Genomic DNA, 17,093 nt, shown 5'->3' on the forward strand with positions numbered 1-17,093 from the left:
AAATCAGCATACAATTAGTTGCAAATAAACCTCAAAAATAGGCCCACAGCATCTGCAAATGTCAGTAAGCTGGCTGATACAGAATACTGCAGCGTCCAAAGCTCTTCTTGCATCAACTGCACGGACCCTCATCTCCAGCGCAGATGGATCAAATGTCAGCATAGCGTGTGAGGGTGGCGCAGTGGAAGGCTTCCTCCCTGCGCCGCATACTCACTGTGACACAGCATTTTCTCCGTGCCGCATGATGTCACAACCCTTCTGCCCGCCTCTGCTGCAGAAGTCTGTCTCTTGGTGTAAAGTCCCAGGCCAGGGGCAGGCAAAGGTTCAGGAGCTTCGTAATGGCATCCGCCCATGACTGACTTTTATCAACGTGGACTGGCAGCCTAGAGCAGTGTCAGACATAGCGTACATCCAAGGTTCCCCACACTGTGCACATATTGCCCCAGCCTGCACACTCTACCACTACCTGGCCAACAGCAGCAGGGCAAAGCAGTGCTGTGACTCGTGGGTGGGAAGAGGGTGGGACCTAAAATATGCACCATCACTAGATTTTAGGTAAAATATGCAATAACCAGTGATAATGGGCAAAATATGCAAATGCATATGCAAATATGCAAATGCATATAATCCTGTCTCTACTGATAACGAATGGAAACATAGGAGAATAGTCATTCAGAAAAATTGGTTAAATTCATGGAGTTTAATAAATGTATCCCAACAATTGTTTTTTGTCCATTTTCCAACATTTGGTAAAAAATAGTTTGGATTCTCAAATCTTTTCCTCACCAGACAGATTGGACAGATAAATTGTGTAGGTGTGTACCCAGCTTAGTATCCAACACGACAAAGAAGAGGAGCTGTAAAAATGGAGGAAACAACCCAAAGCAGCAATAAACTTGATCGCAACCCCAGATATGGTCTTTTCAACCACTTGCAGGTATTTACATTGCTGTGGGTTATACACTGCCCTATCAAAAAGCACTGTTACATAGTTTTAGTCCTTTAGTTCTCTCTCTTGCTGGGGAGATATATCAAAGTGATTTTATTATAATACCAAGGGACGGTTTGCTATAAAAAAGGTATGCAGGACATTAAGGGGGGTATTCTATCCCCTGCCACTATTTCCAATGGGGAAAATAGCGACAGGTGCCTATTCAATGCTTTCTTTCCCGCCAGCATTAAACAGGCATCTCGGCAAAACAAGCCCAATGTTAAAATATGTCAGGATCATTTTGCCGAGAACGGCCGTGGATTGTCGTGCTCACAGCCAGATCTCGCAGATCCATGGCAGTTTCTCACGGCCACGCCCCCTTTTAGGGGACATTGAATCCCGCCTGCTGAGATGCAGTCGAATGGGCCGAGAACAGGACCGGTTGACGACTAATAACACCCTCAGTAAAGACTGCTGTCATTTGAGCCCTACCCCGGTTTACATATCTAAAACATGAACTTTTTAAGCCCCATACACACTAGACTTTTTACAAATAAAAAAGAGCACATGGAGCTTTGCAGCAGCAGCGATACCTGTTTGTAGCCTGTACTACACTACAGCTGCAAGAACTCTCCATGCTGTGTTTACAGCCTCATCTGCAGCAACACATGCTGGCTGTCAGGCAGTGTGTTCCACAGCATCACCCTCAGCCTGACTGTTTGGCAGACCCCAAACCTGACCTGCACCATCATGTGTGCTTCCAGCAACTGGTCCAATAAGGAGGTACGTGAGATTCTGCAAATCATGGCAGATAAGGAGATTCGGCGTCAGATAACCGGTACCATTAGGGATGCGGTGGTCTATCATAATATTGCGGAGATGCTGAAATCCAGAGGAATCCATTGCACGCAACAACAGGTTGTGAATAATTTGAAATCTGTATGGAAACAGTTCAGCAAAGTGCATGACCTGAAGTGCAAGAAAAGCGGTGCTGCTAGGCCGGATTGGGTGCACTACGAACTGTGCTGCAGTGCGTTTGGGAACACTGCACTCGGCAACCCAGTAGCCCTGTCCTCCTCAATTGCACTGCATTGCAGTCAGACGTACAATAGCCAAGACATACCCACTAGCCAGCTGTCATCACTATTCTCACCGGCTTCAGAAGGCACTCAGACATCTGCACACCTGAGCCCGGCATCAATTCTCCTGTTTGGTGGTGATGATGGTGCAGAGAATAAGGTGATGGATTCGTCAATGCATTCTAACAGCATCCAAGCAACAATAGACGATGTTGTGGAAGCAAACAAAGCACTCTATTACGCTCAAATTGTAAATAAACTATTTTTATTTACAACCATTTCTCATAGTAAAATTACTGAAATACAAACTGGGGGTGGGATGCTCTAACATACATCTGCCATCTTTGCATAATTGTGCATGCACTAACATGTGCATTTATTTACACAAAGGACAGCTCTTGCAGTAAGAGCAGTCCATTTGGTGTTTGAACCCAGTTTCTTGTGAGTGCATCCCACCCGGTATCTGTTGCAGAATGTTGCTAGCATGCAGGTGGGAGAAGGCCACTAGCACATTTACGCAAACAAAACTGCTATTTTTATATATCAGTTGTCATAAAGTGTCTAATGTGATTGGTTTTTTTTTTTCCCAATTGCAGCATACAGCATTCCTGCCAAAAAGAAAAAAGGGTACTTGTTTCCTAGCACGGCCACACCGATTTACATCGGGGTGGTCGTGTCGGAAAAATCGGGTCGATCGCATCGCATGCGATTTGGTCGCATGTGATGCGATCGTCGCGACCGACCGATTTTGGACCCTGGGACCCGATTTTACATTGGATTCAATGTAAAATATTCCCAACCCCCCCCAAATGTCACGGCGTACACCCCACCCCACGATAGACGCCAACCCGAAGCGTGGCGAGCGCAGCGAGCCCGCGAGGGGCGGCGGTGCGCGTCCTCCGACCTTTTCATTCCCCTACTATCCACGTCGGCGTGGAGTTGAGAATAGAATAGTGTGGCGAGCGCAGCGAGCCCGAAGCGTGGCGAGCGCAGCGAGCCCCGCGAGGGGACGCGGATACCTTCACAGGTAAACGCGTCCCTTCGCGGACTTCACAGGTGTCCGCGTCGCCACGGACACCTGTGAAGCCCGCGAGGGGACGCGTATAACTGTGAAGGTATCCGCGTCCCCTCGCCACGCTTCGGGCTCGGTGGCTCGCTGCGCTCGCCACACTATTCTATTCTCAACTCCACGCCGACGTGGATAGTAGGGGAATGAAAAGGTCGGAGGACGCGCACCGCCGCCCTCGCCACGCTTCGGGTTGGCGTCTATCGTGGGGTGACGACGGGGACATCTAAAATGTGAAATGGGTCATATTGGCCCATTTCACATTTTTCACATTTTTTCAGGATTTCAATGTTAAAAAATCTTTTAACATTGAAGCCTATGTAAAAATCGGGGGCATCGCGTCGGGACCTATGTTAATGGTCCCGACCGACGCGATGCCCCCGATATTTTACCTTTCCCGACACGATTTCAATGTTAAAATATTTTTTAACATTGAAGCCTATGGGGAAATCGCGGGCATCGCGTCGGTCGCGTCGGGACCATTGTTAACGGTCCCGACCGACGCAATGCCCCCGATATTTTATCCTAGCCGGCCAAATGGACCTGATTTCAAAGGAAATCGGGTCCATCTTATGGATCGTGTACCTTAACTAAAGGTACACGATCCATAAGATTTGTGGCCGTGCTAGGAAACAAGTACCGAAAAAAGCCTAACCGGTCTAAACAATCGGCTAAAGCGATGACATCTGTGATAGTGGAACATTTCTAACAATTGGATTCTTATGTCCAAGAAAAGGAGAATGCTCGCATGGACAAATATTTTAAAGCCGAGAGGCAGAATCAGCAGCGATTTATGTCTCAATTGATGGCTATGCAAGAGAGACAAACGTCCTTTTTGGAATGCACATTTTCCTGTGCTTTCATGTAGCCAGCGCCACTTCCCCAACAGCCCCCTAACTACCCACCAAACCCATATGACCATTACACTACAGGGGTCAACTACAATCCTGGTATGTCTAGAAATACCAACCAAACCAACAGTCAATGGAATACAGAAGGCCCAATTTCAACTATGGCAATAATGCGTTCAAATTCCTGGGTCCTACCCGGGATTCTGGTGTAAGAGTGTTATTAGCTGACCAACATAGGATGAAGGATGAAAATTACTTCCTGCATACATGCTTTTATGTGGAAAGACATTTTTCTGACATCAATGCAATATGCCACTGTGCTCCCTGCTGGGAGAGCAAGGGTTCTGTTGCACCCTGGAAAACTTGCAATGTAAGCACTAACGTAACTGGTCGGTATGTGTGAAGCTGGGCATCTAGAATGTAAGCTCTCACAAGCAGGGCTCTTTAACTGCTCGTGTTTTTCTTATCTCAATATATATCTGCCACCCTTATAATTGCATCAGTGTCCTGCCCCCTGCTGCAACTGTCTTTACTTACCATGTGCTTGTTCTAATTGGTCTTGTACTTTAATTCGTTATTTATAATAATAATCATGGGGTCGCCTGGCAGCACATTGTACTTGATTGATTTTCCCCTCATACTGAAAATGTCCAATACAAAAACTTTCATAAGAGGTTGGCAGAGGGAGAGAGACCAGCATAATCTGTCCACATACACAAATACAGTTCAGGCGGAATAAAATGGGTTATACTGGGGATTAAACAGAGTTTGGGCATCTGTAAGTAATGAGCACCTGATGGAAGATATGCCACCTGGTGCTGAAAACCCCAATTATTTCAGCTCACAATCTCTGCTTGGATACCCACAATACAGTTACAATAGTTTGCTTGAGTTTAGCCACTTTAGGTTTTGAGTCTAAACCTCAAGACACTTGAAAAGGGTGACTAGGGTTGGTGGACTAGGATCAATTCATATTATATATGGGCAATGTAACAGGCAAACAAAAAAACAGTGCTTGTGGCTGCCAATCTTATCATGTGCACAAAGAAGCAAATCCTGTCCCTCACCACTAACTGTTATATGTAAACCCAATGTACTTAATATTTTTTTTCTGAATTTCTCAATAAGAAACATTTGGCCTAGGGGGTGCCTTGAAAACCTTTTGGTGCTCTTGGGTTCCATGATTCAAAAAACTGAAAACACCCCAGCATATGATCAGGTGACCAACATTCACTCGACCAGTGATATTCAAACATAACATGTCAATTCAAAAGGGTGCAATTGTAAAAATATGGCCTCGAGTTTAAAGCAATTTATCATTTTGTGATGTTGTCTTTTGCCAGAAATGTGTCTAATTCCCATCACTATGTAAATATCACGCACAAGCAGACGCTGTTGATTAAAATTAAATGCAGCATGACAATATTCGGTGATTGCAGCTTTATCTGCATACGAAATGCAAAGCATTTTATATGGAGATAGCACAGTTGCACACCGAATATAGGCATGCTGCAAATCATTTTAATCAGCACACGCTGCTTGTGCAAGTAATACAATGCATTTAATGGAAAAATTACATGAAAAGATGCTTAACACTGTCAAGTCATGCCATAGCATGGTGTGGCTAAAATGGTCTTATATCATTCAAGGTTAGATGTATGTGGACACAACTGTATATTGTTTGGTCATTTGTTAGAATGCACAGTGTGTATGCACATTATCTTCTGCCTAGAAGTTCAAGGCAAATCAAGACAACCATAGAATAGTTCCGACATTGTCTACTATGTACCCAGCTTAAGAGAACGTTTAAACTGTCCTAAAAAATGCACTTCCGAAAATCAATGTAGAATAAGCTCTTTTGAATACACACAACTTAATTATAAAGTGATCAATGTCACTGAAAGTACAGCATTCTGTTGCAAAATACAATTCAATGAGCATTTTGTTATCATTGGCCATTATAAAATCACTAAAACAGTTATCAGTAAGAGAACGCATGCAGCTGTAAAACTCACCTGTATTACCCGATAGCACAGTGGAGAGACGTGGATAGTGACAGTCAGAATTTCCTTTTGCAGCTATGCAACTTCCATGAATGCGGTCATCAGGATTGGAGTGATAAATCCATAGTAAGGCCGATATTTTGAAAAATGAGATATTCAAAAGTTTTCCTTAACTTCCTATATGCGTCAGTAGCCACTTTATAACTTGGCTTGAAGATAACGGATATGCACTGAGAAGATAACCAGCTCTCTGGTTCCAAGTCTGCTTTAATGATGCCAGAATATTCGGAAGTATTACTCAACGGCCCTTCTCAGCCACAACGGACTTCTACATAGAGACATATTAGTTGGGTCTTGTACACCATAAGAAGCAAAGCTTAAAATCAGTATTTCGAAAACTACATGTAAGGTCTAAGTCAATAAACCATTACAATGTGGCAGGTGGTATCTGTGGAGAGGGAAAAGAACAAATGTTTAATAAAACACAACCACAAAACTCAAATCATTTACATTTGTATATAATAACTATGAATATAAAATACATAGGTGAGTGTTGGACATTTTCCCGCAGCTCTGACCACTACATTACCCTCTAACATGACCCATTCCACCAGGTACAAAATGCTCTGTCTGGACAGCGGCAGAGGTGGAGGAGGGTATGCTATCCCTATGGCTGATATCACAGAATGCCTGAATTTCAGCTTTTCAGATGACAGCACTGGTCTGGCCCCTAAGGATATGTCAATCACTTCGTGTTCTTAATTTTTGCAAAGGAAATCTGCTTAGATGTGGTTCCCTCCCTCCCAGCTTTGTAGAGAAACCCCACTGTTCTGACACAACCTGCTGCTTATCATGAGTGACCGAGAGCACTAACAAGGAAGATTTATTACACCTTGGAAAGAGATAAAGTGCAAACCAATCAAATAGCTTCATTTTTTAAAGAGGCATGTGAGGGATTAAATGGGAAAGATTTATTTTTATATATGCCAAACATTTATGCCTACAATGAATAATACACAATTGTAACAATGCGTCAATCCCAATATTTTGACCTGAAAACTTAATTGGCAACAGCCTATCCATCTTCTTTTATCTGCCGTCAGCAAGATAGCGAGCCATGTCATTCCAAACCTGGTCCTCAAGTACCCTCCAGGGTGCACGTTTCCCAGGTCACCCAGCAGGTGAACAGGTGCACTTATTTTCCAGACACATTTTTAAAGATCCACAGGTGGCGCTAATTATTTCCCTTGTGCTTCTGTGTGGAGACCTGGAAAGCGTGTACTGTTGGGGGTACTTGAGGACAGAGGTTGGAAACCACTGCAATAAAGAACCTTTAGCATGTGGTGGAATGGTAAATGTAATGCTTGCATATGCATCTAACAAACCTACAGCCGATGTCCACAGGGATATGAATCTCTATGGAATGCTTTCAGCACCTTGTTCAATACAAATAATGCAAGCTGCTCTGGGGACAACGTGTGATCCGACCCAAAAGTAAAAAGTACCTAAACACCAATATATGCATGCAAAATACAGACAATATTATGTGCATTAAGACTATCGTAAGGTAACTACTTTGCAGCAGAAGCTGCAGCATTTGGGGTGATCAGAGGGTGTGCATTGATATCAACACTGAAATGAGCATTGTCATAGCAAATAAACCACTAACACCCATTAAACCAACTGCTATCAATAATTACTCCATGGAAGGAGTGTTCCTTTGACAATCATTAGCAGTGCCATGTCATTTCACAATATATATTTAGTATATTCTATATAGTGAACATCTTACATAAAACATTAGCTTACACTCCAAGCTTTGTGAACTTCACTGTCTATAACAGAGCAATTCACTTCCTGCCACAAGCCACAAACAATACCAAGCTCTACACCCTCCTAACTACTTACACACCAGTTCTAATCTACTTTGAAACAAAAGCTGAATCAGCTCATTTAAAACCCCAAAATGATGATGTTTAAACAAGTAGTGGTTAACTGACAAATCATATTCTTTTTTTTCCAATACATAAAGCAAATAACATTAAACGGTGGACTGAATCAACAGGTTTACAACATAAAAGCTACTAAAATAGAAGCAATCAACTACACATATACTGCCAAACAAATATATAAGCATAATATAGATTATACTGGAAATGACAGATTCGAGAACTTATTCTTACACGAGGGCTAGATGTTCCATATTCGCCTACAACACTAAAGGTGCGTACACACGGGGCAATATGATCGCTAGCAATATATTGCTCAGTGTCCCGTTTTCATCTGCGACCAGAGATGGTCGCAGATGAAAAATGTCACACTGCCGAGAGAAGAGGCAGTGGAAGTCGCTGGTCGGAGGAGCATGCTCCTCCGACCAGCGACCATTCAGGAACTGAAAACGGGAGCGCGCACTCGGCGATTTATCGCCGGTGCACACTCCCATTGCTGGCAATATGGTCGCTCAGCGACCATATTGCCAGCGATATTTGCAATAATCTCCCCCATGTGTACGCACCTTTATGATGTATTCAAATGTGGCTCCGCTCGGGTGCATCTGACTGCCAGCATCAGGCTCACCCATTAGTTTGATCAGGTCCCATTCTTAATAAGTGCGATCAGTGCAAAAACAAACAGCGATTGTGTATTGGCCTGCAGCAGTAGTTAAGTCAAGTAAAGTCTTCAATAGAACCAACCATACTCTCACTGGGAAGAAATTGGAACAGCAGGCCCACCGAGACCAGTAACAACAAGGGCCAGATGTCACCTTTTTAATATCCGTCCTACGACATACAATTTTGAAATACAGTTCATGCAAACAGCATATCCCAAGCTAGATGTCTACAGGCAATGGGACTGGTTCAGAGCTTTTAGCAAGGCTGCAATTTTTTGCAGCTGGGGCAGATTTAACATGTGCAGAGGCAGCTAAGCCCCCTACACACAGTGACAGAGCCTCAGTGCTTAGCAAGGTGGTTAAGCACTGATCGCTCTGCACACATGCGAGTGATCCGTGCTTCATGTCATGTAGTCAGATGCCTAATGGGCCCCATACATCAGCAATCACAATTTATGGATTTCCGGATACAGGGATTTTTTGGACAGATAAATGGATTTTACAATCTATCTGACTTTGCCCACACATTACAGATTTATTTCAGTGATCGGCAGATTTTTCCATCTAAAGATTGCATCTTCATATCTGGAAATTGCCCAATCGATTGCTGTTCATAATGTAAATAGATGAAGAAGACGAATTGGGAATGCCCACACATATAATGGGCCCCATACATCAGCAATCACAATTTATGGATTTTCAGATATTGGGATATTTTGGCCAGATAAATGGATTTTCAGATCTATCCGACTTTGCCCACACATTACAGATTTATTTCAGTGATCGGCAGATTTTTCCATCTAAAGATTGCATCTTCATAACTGGAAATTGCCCCAATCGATTGTCATTTCAGCTGTTCATAATGTAAATAGATGAAGAAAATGAATTGGGAATGCCCACACATCTAAAAAAGATCTGCAGATAATACCAGATTATTAAACATGTTTAAAAACCTGATTAAGCAATCGATTGGCGATTCTGATTGGGATTGCCAAAAGGGGGAGCCCACACATCTAAAATTAATTGTGGCAATCATCTCCATATCTGAAAATTGTCACAATTAATTGCTGATGTATGGGGCCCTTAAAAAAGATCTGCAGATAATACCAGATTATTAAACATGTTTAAAAACCTGATTAAGCAATCCATTGGCGATTTTGATTTGGATTGCCAAAAGGGGGAGCCCACACATCTAAAATTAATTGTGGCAATAATCTCCATATCTGAAAATTGTGACAATTAATTGCTGATGTATGGGGCCCTTTAGAAATAGGGCTAAAATCACCAGATGTGTAGGCCCCATTAGATTTGGGTGGGGTAAAAATAAAGCAGCAAGTATTACCCTGCACAGAAACAAAATCACTCACCCAACTCTAACTTTCTCTGCACATGTTACATCTGCCCCACCTGCAACGCAGCATGGTATTGCCACCTGCAAAAGTTGCAGCCTTGCTAACCAGTCTGAATTAGGCCCAATGTAATGAGGGTGAAGAGCTGCACAGAAGAAAAAAAAAAAGATACATGTCTTCACGTGAAATAAATAAAATGAAAGTACATTTCAGGCAAGTCTGACATTTCACAGTAACTCTGGTTAATGGTAAATATTACCGACCCCTTCATGACAGGCAGCGGACAGAACAGATATGAACAGCTGGATATGCCTCTGTACATAGATTCATGCAGAGCAACCTGTCTGTAAAGAGTCTGCTTATTCCCTCCTACCATCCTCCCCCAGATGATGGAAACAAAGACAGTATGGTGAACCTATTTACATACTGTAAATGGAAACAAAAAGTGTCTAAAGGTGTGTACACTGCGATTTCTTCAAAACGATATTGCTTATTTTGGCCCTTCTGAGCGATATTTAAATAAAATCACCCAGTGTGTAGGCTATGAACGACAAAGGATGCGCGCTCACACAGGTCATTAACACCCCCCCAATCGGGGGCCTGATGCCCTTACTAAACGATATCATTAAGTGTATGCGCTATATTTTAAGTCCAGTGGTGCCGTGAGTTGCCCAGCGTGTATGCATTCTAAAGCTGGGTCCACATGTATACAATTGTCAGGCCTTTCTTCCGATATTGATGAGTATGTACACACATGCAAGGCTGTGGGGGTATGCAATGTGCCACCGCTATTTCCGACGTGGGAAATAGCGGCGGCTCCCTTCTCAATGCTCTATTTAGCGACAGTATTGAAGCGGGATCACGGCAGAACGGGCCCGGCTTTAAAAGCTGTCGGGCCCGCGCTGACGATAACTGCCATGGATTGTCTTGATTCCGGCAGCAGATCGCCAATCCATGGCAGTTTTCACAGACACGCCCCCTTTGCACCGAGTGGCAGACGGGACACTGAATCCCGTCTGTCGTTCTGCAGTCGATCAGACCGCAAACGGGCCAGGATCACGGCTCTTGATCTGTGATCCCAGATTGCATACCCCCTGTGACTATTTGCACTAAGCCATTGCGTTTCTATGGGCCGGCACACTAGTCGCGACATCTATTGAGACACTGTATCACAAAGGTGTGCACCCCCCCTTAACTCAATGCAAAACAGCTTTGGTAACAGATTCCAAGAGCTATTTGGATATGCCTGAGAGATCAGCACCAGTACTGAGGTAGACCAATGGCTGCACTTTCAACATTTACAACAAACTGCAGTCATTTATATAATAAACTTATTATTGAATACACTAAATGCACTAGATCCATTGATATGTTTTCCAAGTGTCTATTTACCGTAGTGAATGAAACATCAAGTGCAGACACTAATTTTGGAGTGATACACACCACAGGGAAAACTTCTCCAAATAATTATATTGTACATACAGTACAGCGTATTTAGAGGTTAGAGCAATACCTATACCAGGTGAACTCAATTGGCAGAGACTTTTTTACTCTGACAAAGTCGCACTTTAAAGTGGTGAGTTCTCATATAAAAGCAAGGGGAGAATCAGCAGGTGAAGGGAGTAAAATTGGACTGCCAACTGAGGGATGTCTGTACCACTTCTGGGATGTGAGTAAAGGGAATGGTAGATCCAAAACATTTAAATACTCCTGGATAGGGGGGAAACTATTGATTTTGGTGAGAAGGTGTCCTGGATTCCTGCTCAGCTAAAGTCAGGACAACAGACTTGCCTGTAATGGTCAAATCAGGTATCAATTGTGAGAGCGAGGTTCTGGAACCCAGTGCCGGCAGAAGATGTGACAGAAACTTCTGTAGGAGCAAGCTAAGTGCTAAACGCCTCCCTGGGCAAACCAAGTTGGGCAGCCAAATATACTGATTGTTACAAGAAACTGGGACAGACAGAGAGAAATTATTCGTATTAATGTAAGAGAAGAGCAGGCAGTAAAGGGGCGAGAGAATATGTACCAAAGATTTATGTTGCAGAGTACATGGTTATCAGAAGATGGTCTGGTCCACAAACACTTTTGACCAGGCAATTGATCTTTACTTAAAAATGTGTTGACAGACCTCCAAAAGCAGAGTATTCTGTATGCACATGTGCAAACATCCATTACATGAAGTGATGAGAAGGAACCCAACACTAGGACCGTGGAACTTATTCTGGTTGATTTGCAAGGCTGCGAGTCCACCAGACACTGCCTTCCGAATTCCAGGTTGCCTGCCCCCCTCCCTCCCCCCGTACGCCACATATGCACACACGGGCTGCAAATGGATGTCTTACATAAACATCCATTCACAGGCTGTGGGGGGGGGGGGGGGGGAACACCCACATCATTCGATGGTCACCTCACATCTAAGGTTACTCTGAGGTAACCTTAAGGTGGCCATACACATGCAGATTTATCTTTAGATCTAGCTGGTTGGAACAAAAACATGGTTATGGATGAGAGCAAATGACAGTTGACCATATGCTTGGAAATGCTGGAAAACTGACAAACTGTCACTCATCCATAACCATGTTTTTGTTCCAACCAGCCAGATCTGAAGATAAATCTTACTAGTCTATGGGCACCTTTAGATGTGCATGAGCATTCGGAAGGAAGTGGGTGGGCAGTTCAGTCAGCTGCCTGCCCACATCACCGTGCGATTTCCATGGGAAAGCACATGAAACGTTGGGCATTCCCATGGGTGCGACTATCTGCCATCACCCCACACCCGCAATGTAAGGTGTGTGCACCTGGTAAACAGTCTGTTCACCGTGGCCGCACGCATCCGGCATATGCACAGAAATGCAGCTGCGCATACGCCAAACATTGGTCCCCATGCGAACGTATGGTTCATGCTGGTCAAGTGTCAACTTATGACCAGAGTGTGCACTCACCAATTCCATAAACCATAAAGTCAACACACACATATGTTGGATTGAAGAATCCAGAGGATGTGCTTGCAGCATATAGAATCCTTTCTTAATATAAAAAAAGGAGTTAAAAAAAAAGTTCAGTGTCCATATGGTTTCACCTCGAAATGATTAACTCATTTTCAGTAAAGGGCAGATGTACTAAGCCTTGGAGAGTGATACAGTGGAGAGAGAAAGTACGAACCAACCAGCTCCTGTCATTTTATCGAACACAGCCTGTAAGGTGACAGCTTGGGTGGGTACTTTATCTCTCTCCAACACTTAGTATGTGTGTGTATTATTATTATTATTATTATTTTAAAGGTCTGTTGTTTCCTCAAAATACGTGCACCAGAAACCAAGGCACTGCTAGGCAGACAGCAAAGACCTTAAGGAGTACCATCGCTGGGAATAAGGTAAGAAGTGCAGGAGCAGGATACAGCAGCTGCATCTCTGCAGGGAGTGGACACATAGGTGGCAGGTCCAAAATACCAACACACAGACATCCACCCACATGTACAGTAAATAGTAAAACTTGCGTGCACTACACATACATAACCACATTACAGCACACATCTAGTATGCTAAAACACAGACAGTAAATAATACACACATGTACAGCATGCATGTACATACACAAAACCACAGTATACTGGAGAAGACACAATATATTACATAATAAATACACACGTCGAGTACATAGTACATACGACCACAACATATAATACACATATGCAATATATAATGAACACACAGTATAAAATACAAACATACAGGACATACATAGTGTGGAGGTGATAGCAGCACACTGTCGGCTAGGTATACGTACAGGACAGCAGAGAGTGCGGTCGGTGCCGGTAGGCGCGGGGTGGGATCCGCCTGATCGTAGTCACGGGTCCGCACGGTGCTCCGGTTGCCCCTCGCGCACACCCTGCTGGCACACGCGCACTTAGCGGAAGGTGCTCGCGGAGAGACACAGGCACGGAGGAGAGGGCGCGCCGGGATGACGTCAGTCGCTCGGCAACAACCAGTGCTGCCGTCGTCGCAGCGGGAGTGAGGTCATCCGTGGGAGACGGAAAAGAGAAGAGTGAACTTGGGGAAGAAACGGTGTGGCCGGGTAAGGTTCCGTAGGCGTGTTGCAGGAGAGTGTGGTCGCCGCCGGCTACAGGATGTAGTTTATCTGGGTGTCAGAGCCGGAGCCCGGTAATACATTGTGACCGTCTCCAGTTCAGCTGCTGTGATAGATAGGTAAGTCACTAAAGTCAGCTGTGTACAGTGGCGGATTATATATATATATTTTTTTTTACATGGCAGCAGCAGACCTTCCACAGGAATCACTTAGGGTAAGTACACTCTCCAATATCAAAAGCTTTCTCATTTACCATGCCTCCTGCTAGGAAATGGCAATTAGATCCTGTTTTCTACTCAGTGAATCTAAAATCCAAATAGCAATAGTGATTTATTTTATTACATTTAAACATGACACAGGCTTCACTAATGTGGGTGGGTCAGCCTGCCTAGCACCTACGGAGGTGATGGGCTTCCCCCAAGCTCTCTGTTTAATGTGAATAGATCAGCGGTTCCCAAAACCTTTTAAACAAAGGCGCCCAAGAGTATCAGTATCACGTGAACACTAGACTATTGAATAAATATATCATATACTCTGCTTTATATGCCAATGAATTGCAGATCAACTAAAGTGCTTAACATATATAGTATGTGTATGTATGTATATATAAATTTGCCCCCCACCTTCCATCTTTTTCCTATGTCTATCCACTTTTCTCTTCAATCTTTCATGTTTCACTCCTGCGAAAAATGTCTTATTATATATAATTTATTCATTTTGTTTTCTTTTTAGGTATTAATCAGAGGAATTGTGAATGAATTGCTAGTGAAATCCATACATTTATAGTAGAGTAATCCGTCCTTACACTTTACTGCAGATTGTGTGAACCACTTCCTAGCATATAAGAACCATTCTGCTGGAGAATGCTTGGCTTCCTTTGGTCCCAGCGTTGTGGCTTGGATAGCCCTGTTCGTCTCACTCGAGCTGAATGTACACGAAGGGTTCTGAGTTTGGAGCTAAACAAGGATCGAGATGTTGAACGTATGCATGAGAATGGGATCAACACTCTTGATATTGACCCAGTGGAGGGAAGATATATGATCTCTGGTGGCTCAGATGGCATTATTGTAATTTATGACCTTGAAAATCTAAGTAAAACGTCATCGTTTACATGTAAAGCGATTTCTAAGGTGGGCAAAGGTCACCCTGATGTTCACAAATTTAGTGTTGAGACTGTTCAGTGGTACCCTCATGACACCGGATTGTTTACATCAAGTTCATTTGATAATACGCTAAAGATATGGGACACAAACTCATTACAACTCGCAGAGATATTTCAGTTTGATGGTAATGTGTATAGCCACCACATGTCTCCATTAGCAACAAAGCACAGCTTAATAGCAGTTGGAACCAAAAGTCCCAAAGTTCAGTTATGCGACATGAAATCTGGCTCATGTTCGCATATATTGCAGGGCCATAGAGCTGAAGTTCTGTCTGTCTGCTGGTCTCCGAGATATGATTATATTTTAGCTTCAGCAGGCGCTGACAGTAGAGTCAAACTGTGGGATGTGCGTAAAGCTACAGGCTGCCTGATAACTCTGGATCAGCACAATGGGGAAAAATCAAAAGCTTCCTCAGAATCTGCTAACACTGCTCACAATGGAAGAGTTAATGGGTTATGTTTTACCAGTGATGGACTTCACCTACTGACTATTGGTACAGATGATAGGATGAGGCTGTGGAACAGTGCTTCAGGGGAAAATACCCTGGTCAACTATGGCAAAGTTTCCAACTGTAGCAGAAAAAGTGTCAAGTTCACTGTTTCAGTGGGTTGTAGCCCAGACTTTGTTTTTGTACCATATGATAGTACCATTGTTGTGTACACCATCTATTCTGGTGAAAAGCTAAGTGTGCTGAGAGGACATTACAATGATGTGGACTGCTGTGTGTTTCAACCTCACTTTCAGGAGCTGTACAGTGGCAGCAAAGACTGTAACGTATTAGCCTGGGTGCCCGCAATGCGGGAGGCTGAACCTGATGAAGACCTTGGGAAATCAAGGTCACAGACCCATCTCCATCCTGCATTTGAAGATGCATGGAGCAGTAGCGATGAGGAAGGATGAAGCAAATATTTGAATTACAATTTAAAAAATCCAATGCCATCTATTACAATGGAAGTAAGCATTAATGCAGAACAATCCAGGCAGAAGCAATTATTTTGCTTATCTTACCCAATGAAAAGCTGCACCTATCGCAATAATCCATAACCAAAATGGAATCTATGTGCTCAGGGTATGTTATTAATAAAACTCTTTTCCTGTGACTATCCAGAGAGTCCTGACATGAATGCTATGATCTATTTGTGTCTCCTGAACGTGCCAGTCTCTGCATCGCTAGGCCGTCTGGTCTGGTTGTGTGTAGCTGTCAGGTATATGAATTGACTACTGTACTTATAGCTGGCCTATTAAATTCTGTATTAATGTATAGAACATTGGTAATGTTTGTTTAGTGTACAGTATTACTGTGATACAGGCACAATTCGCTGTGTGAATGTTTTCTTAAAATACCTGGAGCGTAAAAGCCATTATTTTAAATAAAAACATGTCCATGTATGTGTGTCAATGGATGATATTTACTATTCCACACCTGAGAAATTCTCCATATATGCACATGTGTGGAATGCGTTAATTGAATTCAAAAACACCTCCTCTTATAAAAGTCTAATTCCTCAGAACCTATAAAGTCATCGCCACGCCAGGGGAGTCTTGGGCAAGAATGGGCCCTAGGACTTGTCATACGAGTTCTTGCTGGACAGAACCCTAATCTGCGTCTGTACAAGCATACCCTCCTCCCTCTTTCCCCTCTGTCCTTTCTGTTTTTGGTGCTTGTTTCCTAGCACGGCGCCCATCGCATATATAAGGTATGCGATAATCAGGTAAATGAGCCGGATTGTACAATTAAATATCGCACAGCATCGCATGCCACCAAATGGCATGCGATGCGACTTTTAATTGTACAACCCTGATGGGTGCTTACAATGTTAAATGCCAACCCGAAGCATGGCGAGCGCGGCGGTACACGTCCTCTGACCTTTTCATACCCCCCACTAGTGTGGCGAGCCCTGCGGAATACATGTTAAGTCATCCACGTCCCCTCGCTGCGCTCGCCACGCTTCGG

At 43.5% G+C, this 17,093-nt stretch overlaps 2 protein-coding genes across 5 annotated transcripts in view; one reads left to right on the forward strand and one right to left on the reverse strand.

Annotated features, from left to right (window-relative positions):
- Window positions 1–13,855, reverse strand: part of FBXW7 (F-box and WD repeat domain containing 7) — a 229,733-nt gene extending 215,878 nt beyond the window's left edge. The window contains exons 1-3 of one of the 3 annotated variants that reach the window (XM_083171664.1): window positions 13,677–13,855; window positions 9,909–10,035; window positions 5,943–6,378 (exon numbers count right to left, since the gene is read on the reverse strand). The gene's annotated coding sequence lies outside the window, so the exon portion shown is untranslated. Of the gene's footprint in view, window positions 1–5,942; window positions 6,379–9,908; window positions 10,036–13,630; window positions 13,650–13,676 lie in introns of those variants that run through there. The other 2 variants (XM_083171656.1, XM_083171672.1) reach the window with 2 other exon arrangements.
- Window positions 13,843–16,526, forward strand: ERCC8 (ERCC excision repair 8, CSA ubiquitin ligase complex subunit). 2 transcript variants are annotated; one of them, XM_083171701.1, is made up of 2 exons: window positions 13,843–14,095; window positions 14,709–16,526. In XM_083171701.1, exon 2 carries the CDS (start codon window positions 14,840–14,842, stop codon window positions 16,037–16,039), a length of 1,200 nt encoding a protein of 399 aa, XP_083027827.1. In that variant the 5' UTR covers window positions 13,843–14,095; window positions 14,709–14,839; the 3' UTR covers window positions 16,040–16,526. The 2 variants fall into 2 exon arrangements, with proteins under 2 accessions (XP_083027827.1, XP_083027834.1); XM_083171708.1 differs by lacking the exon at window positions 13,843–14,095 and adding an exon at window positions 14,162–14,190.
- The last annotated feature ends 567 nt before the right edge of the window (window positions 16,527–17,093 follow it).

This window comes from Crinia signifera, chromosome 1 (assembly GCF_055691185.1).
Source record: "Crinia signifera chromosome 1, ASM5569118v1, whole genome shotgun sequence".
Lineage (NCBI taxonomy): Eukaryota > Metazoa > Chordata > Amphibia > Anura > Myobatrachidae > Crinia > Crinia signifera.